The sequence below is a fragment of the Sylvia atricapilla genome, chromosome 11 (genome assembly GCF_009819655.1).
Source record: "Sylvia atricapilla isolate bSylAtr1 chromosome 11, bSylAtr1.pri, whole genome shotgun sequence".
Classification (NCBI taxonomy): domain Eukaryota; kingdom Metazoa; phylum Chordata; class Aves; order Passeriformes; family Sylviidae; genus Sylvia; species Sylvia atricapilla.
Genome location: NC_089150.1, coordinates 18,822,737 through 18,835,776, shown reverse-complemented (window position 1 = coordinate 18,835,776; position 13,040 = coordinate 18,822,737). Strand labels below are relative to the sequence as shown.

At 42.9% G+C, this 13,040-nt stretch overlaps 1 protein-coding gene across 4 annotated transcripts in view; it reads left to right on the top strand.

The window, feature by feature from the left end:
- Positions 1–13,040, top strand: part of RAF1 (Raf-1 proto-oncogene, serine/threonine kinase) — a 37,541-nt gene that overhangs the window by 14,267 nt on the left and 10,234 nt on the right. Inside the window, exons 3-9 of one of the 4 annotated variants that reach the window (XM_066326947.1) lie at positions 3,317–3,532; positions 4,224–4,336; positions 5,324–5,426; positions 6,976–7,133; positions 8,061–8,159; positions 9,604–9,757; positions 11,221–11,280. In XM_066326947.1, the coding sequence (XP_066183044.1) occupies positions 3,326–3,532; positions 4,224–4,336; positions 5,324–5,426; positions 6,976–7,133; positions 8,061–8,159; positions 9,604–9,757; positions 11,221–11,280 (894 nt within the window). In that variant the 5' untranslated portion in view covers positions 3,317–3,325. The remainder of the gene's footprint in view (positions 1–3,316; positions 3,533–4,223; positions 4,337–5,323; positions 5,427–6,975; positions 7,134–8,060; positions 8,160–9,603; positions 9,758–11,220; positions 11,281–13,040) is intronic. The other 3 variants (XM_066326949.1, XM_066326948.1, XM_066326950.1) reach the window with 3 other exon arrangements.

Below are 13,040 nucleotides of genomic sequence, written 5' to 3'. Positions count from 1 at the left end.
GTTCCCAGCCCAGACTGTGTGTGAGTGCAGAGGTGTTAGTGAGGCTGTGGTTCCTCCGGGGGCTGGCTGTGAATAGCTGCAGCAGGGCACTTAGGGTTTCTTCAACAAGTTCCACCTTTCCAGCTGCAAACCCTTGCACGGTGGATGCCAGAGCAGGTTTAGCGACTTCCCAGCAGGGATTCCCGGTCTCTCCCCGGGAGACTGTGAGGATCTGGTGAAATTTCTCTTCTTCTCCTGTGCCCCTCCACCCTGAGACCACTTGGCAGGTTTTTGTCAGCTCCGGGCCAGGTCTGACCTCTGTTCTCATCTTTTCCCTTCAGTGCTGGCTCCTCCCCGAGTGCCACCAGAGCCCTCAGGTTAGGGTGGAAGGACAGCTTGAGGATGGTGTGTGGGACATCCGTTTTCTAGGAAAAGACCTCTGAACATCTTTGAGAAAACCTTGACTGCCAGGGACTCAGTCCTCAGCCAGAAGAGATGGCAAAACCCTGCTGATAGCAAGAGAGAGCAGGGCATTGCTGGAGGAGAGGACTCACACCCAGTTCTGAGACTCTGCAGCAAAGATCCTGGGAGAGAAGGATGCAAATGCCCAATTAAAGATAGAACTGACATTTGGGCCTACAGAAGGCTGATAGCAGTTGCTGTCTGTGTTTTTCTGTGTGTGCAACAACCTTAAAACATGTTGCCGTGATCTTCCCTTCTGGGTTGTGCTTCAGTGTGCAGTGTTAGGGAGGGACCATACCCCGTGAGCAGGGAAGGAACTTTGTGGCTGTGAAGCTTATCTTTTGTCAAAATGCAAGTTTCAGTTGTTATTTCCTGCTTTCTCTGGAATTTTTCAGGAAATGTTGGCAGCATATGAAAATATTAAATATAAAGGCTGTTATGTTGGGGTGTTGTCAACTCATATCAGGAGGGACAAGGAGGTTTTTGGTGGCTGTCCTGTTACTCCTTAGCTCAGCTCAGCAGAACAATCAAGTGGAGCTCCTCTGTTTTAGTCTCATCTGTTGCCTGGAAGGGTGAAGCAAAGGAGTTTCCCACAGGGGATAAGTTAAGAGAAACTCTCTGGGTTTCATCTGTCTCCTCTTATCTTACAGTTTATCTCAGTTTTTATTGCTGCCATCTCAGTAGTTACTCCTTCAGCTGCCATGTGCTTTATATGGGTGTTGTAACTGAACAGAACTTGTTTTTCACCTTTCTGGTGCCTAGGAACTGTGAGATGTTGCAGGTGCTTATGTGTGGTGAACTTGGTTGTATTCCTCAATTTTATCTTTCATTTTTCAGAATATCTCAGTGTGTCTTCTTATTCCTTTTTTACATCAAATACAAAACTCTGTCATTTATGCCCCATAGATTTAAAAAAACCCCAAGCATCTCAGTCTTGTTAGGTGATTGGGCATGGAGTTTAAATCTTACTGACATTTAAATATTTTGAACCTTTGGACAGCTGGACCTGATGGATTGAGGAATGCCAGGGCTTGGCAGGAGGGAAGGTGAGGATGTGTTGTCACTGGGTGCCTTGTCAGTGAAGCAGATTTTCAAGAACTGACTGAAAGTTCCTTTGAGGCTGAGGGTTCTGCTGCTCTGGGCTGTGCATGTGGTGATAATGACTTCACCTAAACCAAACCTTTCTCTGGAACTTGCTTGTCACATTTCCTTTCTGGTTGCTGCTCAGACCTGGGTTTAGGTCTGGGCCCAAGTTGCAAATCTGCTGTGGCTTTTCAGTGCTGTGCTGTGAAGGAAAGCACTCTGAAATTCAGCTTACCCTTCTGGGCACCCCAGAATGGACACTTGACATTAGTGGAGATTTTTTTATCCAAGAATTCCATTGTTTTAACTTTTCAACTGAAACAAACACTGTTGGCTTTTCTCTGACATAAACATGAGGAAATGTATTCGAGAGTTCAAATAATTGGCAGCAAAGGAGGTGCAGGACCACCCATGAAATAAGACTTAAGCAGCTGCTGACAGGTGTGTTCAGTCATGGAGTGTTGGGTGATCTGAATAAGTTGTTTGATTTCAGTACAGCCTTTGGTTTTGCCTAATTTTGAATAAGATATTTGAGTATAATTTGGAGTTCAGGCTGCATTGCAGTTGGGATAACTGGGTAAAGAATCCAGTGATACCTTTATCTTTGTCCCTGCATATGCAGAAACATGTGCAGGGGTTTGTTGGTGTCCTTGCACTGGAATATGTTTGTAAAATCGTAGAATGATTTGGGTTGAAAGGGATGTCACAGCTCACCCAGTGCCACCCCTGCCATGGGCAGGGACACCTCCCACTGTCCCGGGCTGCTCCAAGCCCTGTCCAGCCTGGGGCACTTCCAGGGATCCAGGCCAGGGGCTCACCACCATCACAGGAAAGAATTTGTTCCCAATATCCCATCTAAACCTACTCCCTGTCAGTTTGAAGCCATTCCTTGTGTCCTGTTAATTGTAAATTATCCCTCTCCATCTTTCTTGTTGGCTCCCTTCAGGCGCTGGAGGGTTTCAGTTGGGTCACCCTGGAACCTTCTCCTTCCCAGGCTGAACAATCCCAGGTCTCCCAGGCTTTATTTATGCTGAAATATAACTGAGCACAGTGGCAGTGAGGGTTGTGAATTTGTTTTCCTATTTCACACCATGTAAATTGTGACAGTATTAAAAAAACCCCAAATAACCAAAGCCTCAAAATCAGTGATAAAAATAGATTCCTTAGTTAATTCTTTCTATTGTAATTCTTGTTGATTCTCCTTTCTCAGCAGTCTGGGCTTATGCTTGTGTGGCACATCTGGTTTACAGGACTGTTGTGCTGGCCTTCTACAGAACTCTTCACTCTTGTGACCAGGGAAGGTCATGTTGGATGTCAGGGAAAGGTTTTTACCCCAGAGGGTGCTGGCACTGCCCAGGCTCCCCCAGGGAATGGGCACAGCCCCGAGGCTGCCAGAGCTCCAGGGATGCCCAGGGTGGGTTTTGGGGTGTCTCTGATGATCCACATGACTCCCTTCCAGTCCTGGATATTCTCTGATTCTATAATCTGGCCGCCTTTCTGAAAGGCCCTCAGACACTAATTATGTAGATTAATTAACTTGATGTTGAAGTGCTCCTGTGGCCCTGAGGTGCAGTGGGAGCGGTTACACATCCATTGTGCTCTGTTGGTGTGTGGAAAGCCCAGAGCCTTCAGGAGTCAGATGGATGGTGCAGCTGTGGGTGAGCTGGACCCTGCACGTGTAGGTTGATCACAGCACAAGGCAGGGATGCTGCAGGAGCTTCCAGAAAAGGCTGAGGCTTGGGTGTGTCAGCAAGAGTGAAGGACATGACCATTTCCCTGACTCTCTCCTCAGGCTGCATCAATGGAGCACATCCAGGGAGCTTGGAAGACCATCAGCAATGGGTTTGGCCTCAAGGACTCTGTGTTTGACGGCCCCAACTGTATCTCCCCCACCATCGTGCAGCAGTTTGGTTACCAGCGCCGCGCCTCCGACGACGGCAAAATCTCCGACACATCCAAAACCAGCAACACCATCCGTGTCTTCCTGCCCAACAAGCAGCGCACCGTGGTGAGTCTGTGCTGCCCTGGGCTCAGAAATACTGTCCTCTCCCACTGCTGACGCTGCAGGAATGAGAAATGGGCCTTGCTGGGGTGACATGATGGGCAGCAGCTGCTTGGTTTTAGAGGATACGTTTTATTTTAAATGTGAGCTGTATCTGTATTTTGAGAAGCTGTTACTGCTCTGCCTCAATGCTGTGAATTTTCTAATGCACATGAGCATATTCCGTGTTTTTTGTCATTGTTGGCTGGCCTAAACAGTGATGCTTGCATGACAGTTCTGTCATTTTCCTCTCTTGGATGCTCAGAATGAAGTGTGGGGGTTAAAGCCAAAGTGAAACTTTTTGAGGGAACACTTCTGTTCAATTTCTTGAATCTGGGTGTACCTAATAATAGCATTACCCAAAGTTCCCTGAAATCTAAGTTAAGCCTTTTTCTGTACTTGAGGTAACTCCATTTGCCTGCATTTCTGTTTCTTCTGTGGGCTGCCTACTTGTGTGAAATCCTGTTTCTATGAAACTCAGTCATTGTCAGAAAATGAAAAGTTACAAAATGACCTCAGAACATCCTTTGCAGGAGTGCACACAAGTGCACTTAGTGCCGTTTTCCTGGACTTTCTAAAGAAAACTCTTGGAAACCTTAGAGGAGGTGTGCAGTCAGCTGCCTAAATGGTTTGTTGTTTGTTTTCCCGTCGGTCCCAGGTGAATGTGCGGAATGGGATGACCTTGCATGACTGTCTGATGAAGGCACTGAAGGTCAGAGGTCTGCAGCCAGAATGCTGTGCAGTTTTTCGACTTCTTGCTGAACCAAAAGGGTAAGAGTGAAACTTCCTCCTAGAGAGTGTAAAAATGTTGCATTTGGAATAGCAGCAGTCTTGTTTTCTTCCCTTCTGGCTAATTTCTTTTAAAAGCAGTTTGGTTGTGAACATTTTGTGTTGTTTTTTTTGCCCTCTTCCAGGGTAACTCAGTGTTAACTCTGTGTATTGGCAATTTCATTTTTGTTTTAAAGCTGAGCATTGAAAATATTTCAAATGGAAGGGTTCACTCAAGTGCTTGCAGCCCCTTAGTGAGGGTTTTGCCATGCTCTAGATGAAGTGGTGCCTTCCTTCATGTCTGAGGTGCATTTCTGTGCTTCCTTTGTAAATTCAGTGTCAGTGATTGTTACTCCACTTCCCTCATCTGTGTGCTCAGTGTTAAGGCTCTGCATTCCTCTACAGCTTCCCAGTGTTTGGATTTCAGTCTCCCTTCAGATATTCTTTTTTTTTTTTTTTTTTTGTTAAATTATTAAATACCAAATGATTGTTTTACAAGCTTAGGGAGTGAAAGTATCTCATGGAGTTAATGCACTTCACACCTCCTAAGGCTTGGGCTTAAAGCTCCCTGTACCTCAGGCATTTGTGGGGTTACATCTCTGAGCAGCTGAGGCCATTCTGGGGTCAGTGCCCAAGCGCCTGATAATGGCTTTTGTGTCATTGAGTCTGTCACTCACAATTTCTGTTATATTTATATGGGTGTTTCTGTGCTCCATTAAAGCTTCCAGGTGCTTTTTGTCAAATATCTGATTGATAAATAAATAACATGTTAAAAACAAGCAGAAGAAGCGGTGACTTGCAATGTATTCCAAGTTGCTTCTGATTTTTTTGAATGAAAGACCCTGAGATCCATCTAGCTCACTTGTAAGAGGTTAGCCATGCTTGTTTGCCTATTCGTTTTCAGTTTACTTAAGAAAACTCACGAAACATAATCGTTGCTGAGGCCAGACTTACCTCCAAAGTGATTTTGTTGTCTGTTTTCTCTTTCAGAAAGAAAGTGCGTCTGGATTGGAACACAGATGCTGCCTCCCTGATTGGAGAAGAGCTGCGAGTGGATTTCCTTGACCATGTCCCACTCACCACACACAATTTTGTAAGCTTTTCCTGCTCTCTGTTCTGGTGGGAATTTTATCAACTGAAGCACAGATTTGGCCAAAGAGTGTTCTGTGCATTAGACAGCTTTTGACTTTCTGGACATAGGAATTTTCAGAAGTTGTGGTTGATTCTTTCACCACTGTTCCACACAAATTATATTCTTTAAGTATCAGTTTGCAGGGAAATGCCAGAATTGTATTCATTGGACTGGTGCTCCCCAGGTGTCAAAGGTCACATTATGAATATTTGTCACAGGTCTGATTGCTGTTTTTATTTTATATCAATACCTATGTCTGTAACTGTTGTGGTGAGATACCCATGTCTTTACAGTCCAGAAAAGGGAGAAAGTTTGTATTTTCAGTCTCTGGCTCAACAGTTAAAAAAAAGACTGAAGAAGTTCAGCAGCTTTATTGGACTGATGGTCCAATATTTATTATTTGTACTGGATATTCAGGGTGCTGTTTTTTCTTCAGGTCATGACATTATTTTGTGAGGTAATGCTGCCTTGTAATATGACAGGGAATGAAATACTTTGCTTTGTAGTTCTTTCTCAAAAATGAATTATTTATTCCATACAAAACAAATAAGTAGAAGGTGATTTTGTGCTTTGTGGGTTTTTTAATTTTTAAATTTTTTTTTTTTTTTAATTTACAAAGAGATAATGCCCAACTCCAAGAGTTTCATCTTGCATTATTGTCTTCTTCTTGGGAAGGAACTCTGTTCCCATATTTTAGCTTTTTTCTTGTTTTGTTCTAGAAATACAATGTGGCAATCCTAAATCCTAAAGCATTGTCATTTACATCCATTAGAAAGGTTAGAATTGATTTACAAAACCTGAAAGCCACTTTACTTCTACATTACATTAAAAAAAACTACAGAAAGCACAATCTGCAGTTGGTCAGCAGAAGATGAATATTTTTGTCCAGATCTGGAAGAAGCTGAAAGTTGGAGCCTTCCTCTCCAGTAGGTTCTGGGGGAAGAAACCCCTTGGTTCAATTTGGTATTTTTTTCATACTTCAGAATCTTTTATAAAAACAATTTAGGCTACTATATAAAAAAGCAGAAATTCCTTAGATTATTTTGATTTCTAAGGCATTTATTTCTCATGCAAGGGATATTGTTTAGTCGTAAACACCAAGAGTTTTGACTAATAAAAAATACAAAGTGAGCCTTCACTCTGATCCTCTTTCACCTCTTTGGTGCTGCTAAGAACAAAGAAAAACCCTCAGCTCTTGGTTCACATGGCTCTATCACCTTGCTGAGCAAAAAAATTGCTTTTGCATTTGATGGAACACTCGTCCTTTTTTAAACTTGTTTGGGATTTTTTTTGTAAATAAAACCTTCAGTGTTTCTGAACTTTCCAGGTTTCCAACCCAACTGGAAATCCATGCTGGAATATTTGAGTGTGGTTTTTTAAGTTCAGTGGCAACCTGGGGGCTCTGGTAGCATTTTCACATGGTTACTTCTTTCTGTCGAGCTCTGAAGATCCAAATCTCAGTTAATGACGAGGTAATTAGCTTGGATTAATCACTTGCTGTGTTCTCCAGGCTCGGAAGACATTTTTGAAGCTTGCCTTCTGTGACATCTGCCAGAAGTTCCTGCTCAATGGCTTCCGCTGTCAGACATGTGGCTACAAATTCCACGAGCACTGCAGCACCAAGGTGCCAACCATGTGTGTGGACTGGAGCAACATCAGGCAGCTCTTGTAAGGACTGCTCCTTTCTCATGGCACCAGCACTTCTGGGTGACACTGGGCTTGTAGCTCTGATCACAGAGGTGCTTTTGGGTTGTTGGGAAGGCAGTCCCTGTGATCAGTGTGTGCAGGATTGTGGATTGATCTCGTGAAACAGCCAGCAATGAGTGTCTGTTCCCAAGGGAGAAGGCCGTGCGCATCAGCTGCATTTTGTTCTTGCTCTGGATTTTAATATTCTGGGACAAGCAAACAAACACCTTGGATGAGCAGGCAGTTGCTCCAGTGCCCTCTGTTTGAACAGGGGGACAGCAATTCCTCTCACATAACACAGGTTAGGGATAAACCAGGCCATGATTCAGTTGGATTTTAGCTGTTAGAAACATAAGTGTTCACCTGTTCTACACCTCCACTTCTGACACTGCTGAAAATGGTGAACGGTGAGAAAACACATGGAGGATAATCATTTCCTAATACCAGTTAAAAATGCTGAAAATTAATATGTTAGAAGTCCTTTAATGCAAAAGTGTGAAAGCTGTAATTGTTTTTTTTGTGTCTCAGCAGTTGTATTCTTTTTATAAGTAAACTTGATCATGTAGTTCTGCATTTTCTCAAGAGAGTCAGGATGACTTGTGCCACTTGGTGCTGCCTGGCTTTAATAGAACTTAATTATGTCAAGGTCCCTTTCAGGAAAATCTGAAGTCTGATATAAAAAGATTTTGTCTCTCAAATTTCAAAAGAACATGTGGAACTTTTCTTTGGGAGTCTGAAGGCAGAGGTTTTAGTTGTACCCAGAGGAGAAACACGATGTAAAGATAGGAATGTATTCATGAAGTTAATCATGCTGCAATGAAACAGCCCTTTAAAACTTCAGCTTTCAAGAGCATTGTACAGGAGGTAGTGTAGCAGTTGAAGTTGTAATTGTTTTTGTTGATATTTCAGATTGTTCCCAAATTCAAATATCAGTGACAGTGGTGTCCCTGCACTACCTCCCTTGACAATGAGACGGATGCGGGAGTCTGTCTCCCGGATACCTGTTAGGTAAGCTTGTATTTCCTGTCATTTCTCTTTTGGGAAATACGCTTCTTTCAAAACAATCAATCCAAACTAAAGACCCCCCAGCTCCTCCAAGGCAGAGCAAGCTGATAGAAGGTTGGGATGAATGTGCAAGGCAGCAACACCACTTCATCACAGATGATTCTTTCTTGTTCTTAGATCCACCAAAGCATTGATTTGAGATTTCATATTCTCGATTTTTAGCCTTAAAATTTTAAGGTAGAGTATTAAAGGCTTTTTGGAGACCTTTGTTTTCCTGCCTAAAAAAATCCAAGGCTCCCTTTTGGAATTTTTTGTGAATTAATTATATTTTATCTGATCAGGTAGTGTGCATTGAGGGTTCGTGTCTCATGGTGGATGATTCACATCCATAACTAAATGAATGCTCTGATACGACGACGACAGAAAGGAATTTAAAGAGAGAACAGTGGGAATTGAAAATACACTCCTCTTCAAGAAAATTCTGATACCTAGAGAGAACATTCCTGTAGTTTTAAGTGCTGAAATGAAACTTATGTCCCTTTCCAAGGGGCCTGTCCCCTGACACTAACATGTGCCTGTATTCTTTCCCTTGAAATTCTAGAGGCTGAAGAGAGCAGGCCAGCTTTTGTTTTTTCTGCACCCATTTGAAAAATCTGGTCATGAATGAGGCACAGAGCACGTAGCTGACTTGTAAATGGTTCTATGTATTTATTTCTTTATTTTCATGGGAACTGCGTCAGGAATTGATCTTTGCCATTTTACTCTTATTTCCAGGGTTGTTGAACAGTGACTTACTACCTTTATAGATGTTTTGAAGGGTCTTGTGAAGGCTGGCCTATTTCCATTAAGATACAGTTGTGTTTGGGGAGGATCCTTATGGTCTGAGTGGCCTTAGCTGTGATTTATAACTCTTTGTTGAGCTGCATTTTAGTCTTGGCCTCCTTTGAACTGGTGTTGGGTTTCATGACTTCCTTGCTGGCTGTTCTGTGCAAACCATTGAACAGTCTTGCAAAGCTTTACAGATTCAGGGCTTAGCTCTTAAGCTGTGCATTTAACAGGCTTGAAATGAGCAGTTTGTTTAATTTCACAGCCCTGAATTCATCTCTCTGAGCCAGTATTTTGTCAGTGTTATTAGATGTGATTTGATGGGGATTGAGGTGAACTGTGGCGACATTTCTAACAGCAAAACCAGACCTCAGCTAAACACACTAACTGAACACGTGAGCTGACAAGATCTTCAAGTGTTGCAAATTTATTTCTTAAATTAAACTGGGAATGGTTCAGCTGACCCAATAGTTTAGTTGATGTGTAAATCCCAGCTTTTTCTCTGCTTGGAATTGTGTGTGTATTGCTTTTGGACAGGTTGCATTCAACAGTGTTTTTCACCTGCCGGAGGGGAAAAAAAAAAATAACCATAACTCTCCTTTTGTCTCTCTTTCCTTCTCAGCTCCCAGCACAGGTATTCTACACCTCATGCCTTCACTTTCAACCCATCCAACCCTTCCTCTGAGGGCTCTCTGTCCCAAAGACAGCGCTCCACCTCCACCCCAAACGTGCACATGGTCAGCACCACGATGCCCGTGGACAGCCGGATCATCGAGGTAACTATGCTGGGGGCACAGAGCTCAGCTGGAGCTGCCACTGCCCAGGCACAGGCTGCTCATCCTTCCTGCCTCTCTCTCATTTGCTCACTGTTTGCCTCAGTTGGCTGAGTGGTGAGCAGTTTAGGAGACACATTTGCATAAGTTAATAATAAATTATTGCTATTGGCTGGAAGTCTAAAGCTAAAAGTCTATCATCTTTGCTGGAGTAATTGGTAAATTCTAGGGGGGTCTAAAGATGGGGTGGAGCTTCACAGATAGGCTTAAGTTTTGTGAAGAAATGCTTTTTAGACATGTTTAAAAATGTTCTTCTGAATTTAAAAGTCTAGGTTTGTAGGGGGTTGCTGGTGTTAATTTGAAATCAGACTAAAGGTGCCCTAAGTCTGGGTATAGTTCTTGGACTTGGAATGCTGAGCTCAGAGCTTCCTGGTGATCTGTGTGCCCCTGTAGGGAATTCATGACAGTTCTGGGCCTGTGGGCTGAAGCCAGCTCTGTCTGAGACTATTTCTGCTGTTCTTGCCTTCAGGCACATTTTTCTTGTGTTTTCCTATCTTAGACTGGCAGTGAGGGACAGCTCTTGGAATTCAGGCCTAAAGTGGTTGGTTTTCTTTCATTTGTTTTGTGACAGCCTTAACCCATGCAGGAATGGCTGGCAGAAGCAAGTGCTGAGCTGCAGGACTTGGAAGGGAGAGCAAGCACTGTTTGTTGCTTTTGCCTTTGGAGTAGTTTAAAGACTCAGGAGGCCAAGCAAAAGCCTTTGCTGAGTTCACCTGCATCTTCAGCTGCTGATTTATGGGTTTCTGTGAAATGTGAAGATGCTCTGAGGGGAATTAGAGAATTCCTCTGGGCCTTGGCAACAGAACCAAAGTGCCCTGCAGCCCCAGGAGGCATTTTTGGTCAGAGGCTTTGTGTCAGCTGGGTTTATGGGGAATGGTGTCCTCCCTTTTGTTCTCTTTAGGTTTCTTTGTCTCCCAGCCCTTTTTGCTGCCTCAGAGGCCTGGCTGACCATCTTCCATGGCACAAACCACAGTGAGGCACACAAGGAGATCTGAATTACTGATCTTGGTAGAATGATGAGTCTTTAAAGAGACATTGCTGTCTTTATGCAGAGCAGTAAAGACAGAAATACTTTCTATTCTGGCTCTTCACATTATCATAAAAATAGTTGTTGCATCCTGAAGGCTTTTAACAGGCCCCAAAGCAATGGAAAAAGAAAGTAGCAGAGACTTTCTAGTATGTCAGGAGAAATACCATCATAAAAAACAGGTTTACCCAAGGATTGATCCTAGTGAACCTCTGGATTTGTGCAGCAATAATGACTTAAAAATTTTACTGCCCTAATTATCATTTATCAAGCAAATTAGGTTATTTTTTTCTTTCATTTAGCCTAACATTTAATTTTTAAAAATACTTTTTTATACTTCCTCTGTTCTTTTCTTTTATCTCTTACTGTGTTGGCCTAGAATAACAGCCTGAATGCTTCTCCCAGCTCCTGGTGCAGACGCTTTTGTTTGAGGGGAAGAGTAGGTATTTCCTTGGTGCCTTTTGTTTTCTTGTGATTAACAGGATTGCTGTAACTTGTGAGCCATGGCAGTGTCCACGTGAAGTGTTTAATCTGGAGCTGATGTGATGAGAATCTTCCCAGCATGTTTATACTCAAATATTGAGGCTGTTTATTGGAAGAGGCAAATTGATAAAGAGCTTCATGTTTAGTTGAGCTGGCTGATTTCATCCTCCTCTGAATTTGAATAGGCTTGGATTAAAATGCATTGGGTCACACAGCCTTTAAAGCAAAACCTTCTCAAAACACATCCATTGTGTGGCTTTTCCCCTCTGGAAATGATTTTTATTGACTGTACCCATCCAAAGCCCTGAGATTAAGAACAAGTTGTACTGTTTTTATTTCCCATCAAAGTAAAGTTGACAGACTCCAGCCCTGGGGATGGTGTTATTTGTGTTGTAAGGGCAGCTCTAAAGAACAGGGGGTTTGGTTTGTTTGCTGTTGAATTTAGAAGCAAATAAGCAAATACTCACATCAGGATTGAAGCTCAGAAATACTTTTTCAAAGTAAGAACTCCATATAGATAAGCATGAGAAACAATTTAAATTCTTTGGTTATCCTTTGCCAGCTTCCTTGAAAGCAGTTACATTCTCAGGCTGGTGTACAGAACCAATCACTTGTGATTCAGGTTCTGAAAGGTTTTTATCATCCTTAAAATGAGCCAAAGTAATAAATTGAAGAGTTCACTGGTTGTTCATGCAGATTTTAATCCACTCAGGTGTGGAGCAGTTGGAATCTGCAAGAATGCTTTATTTAGTCCAGCCTGGGTGAATGCAACTAATGAGCTAAAACAGTGTCATTCATAACTGAATCTTGGCTGAGGATAATCCTAATTTAAAACTGTGGAGTGGAATGTGGGCTTGTTCTGTCCTCCTATGAAATCTTACCTTTATTATTCTACTAATCAGTTAGTTTGAATTGACTTCTGTTGACTTTGACAGTGTTTAACCTCTCTGTAGTGCATGTTCTTGCTTTGTACTTACACAGTCCCTGGATATTTTCCCTTTCCTGTTTGTACTTTGGGATAATACAAATGGCAGGTGAGAAAAGCTGTGCAGTGCTGTTTTGTCAGAGCTTAGTTCTCTCTTGTGCATGGCTGTAGAGTTGTGTTGTGCCCGTGGCATGAGGTGACACTTGTGGCACTGTCCTGGTGACCTGTGGGGAAACACTGCTCAAAATGCCAAATTCCCTGTGGGAATGTGCTTGGAAAAGGAGAGGGGTTTGTGTAGGGGCACTTGATGTGACTTTTTTGGGGGCTTGAAGTAGTATGTAGAGTTTTATTTCAAAATGAATATGGAGTTGGAATATTTGGGGGGGAGGGGGGTTTCAAAAGCCCTCCTTTATCCCAAAAGCTGTTGGGGAGTTGTCCCCTGGGCTCAGAGGCCACCCCAGGAGCTCTGTCCACACCTGGAACATGAGCATGAAGTGCAGGAGGAATGCAGACAGCATTGCTGCTGGTTCTTCTTGTTTTGTGTCCTTTTGTTTTCTCTTTCCTTTTTGGTAGCAGTCCTTTCAATATGCTGTGAATCTCCTCCCTGTTTTGTAAGAATTCACCAGTTGCATGGGTTTCCTGCAGGATTGGTGTGATGAGCAAATCCCCAATCCTGGAGCTGTTGGCCAGTGATGTATTATTGCACTTGACCAAAAGTAGCCCAGCAATTTCCACACCAGCCCTGCTTGGTCCTTGCTGTGCTCTCTTACCTTTATTAACTTTATTATCCA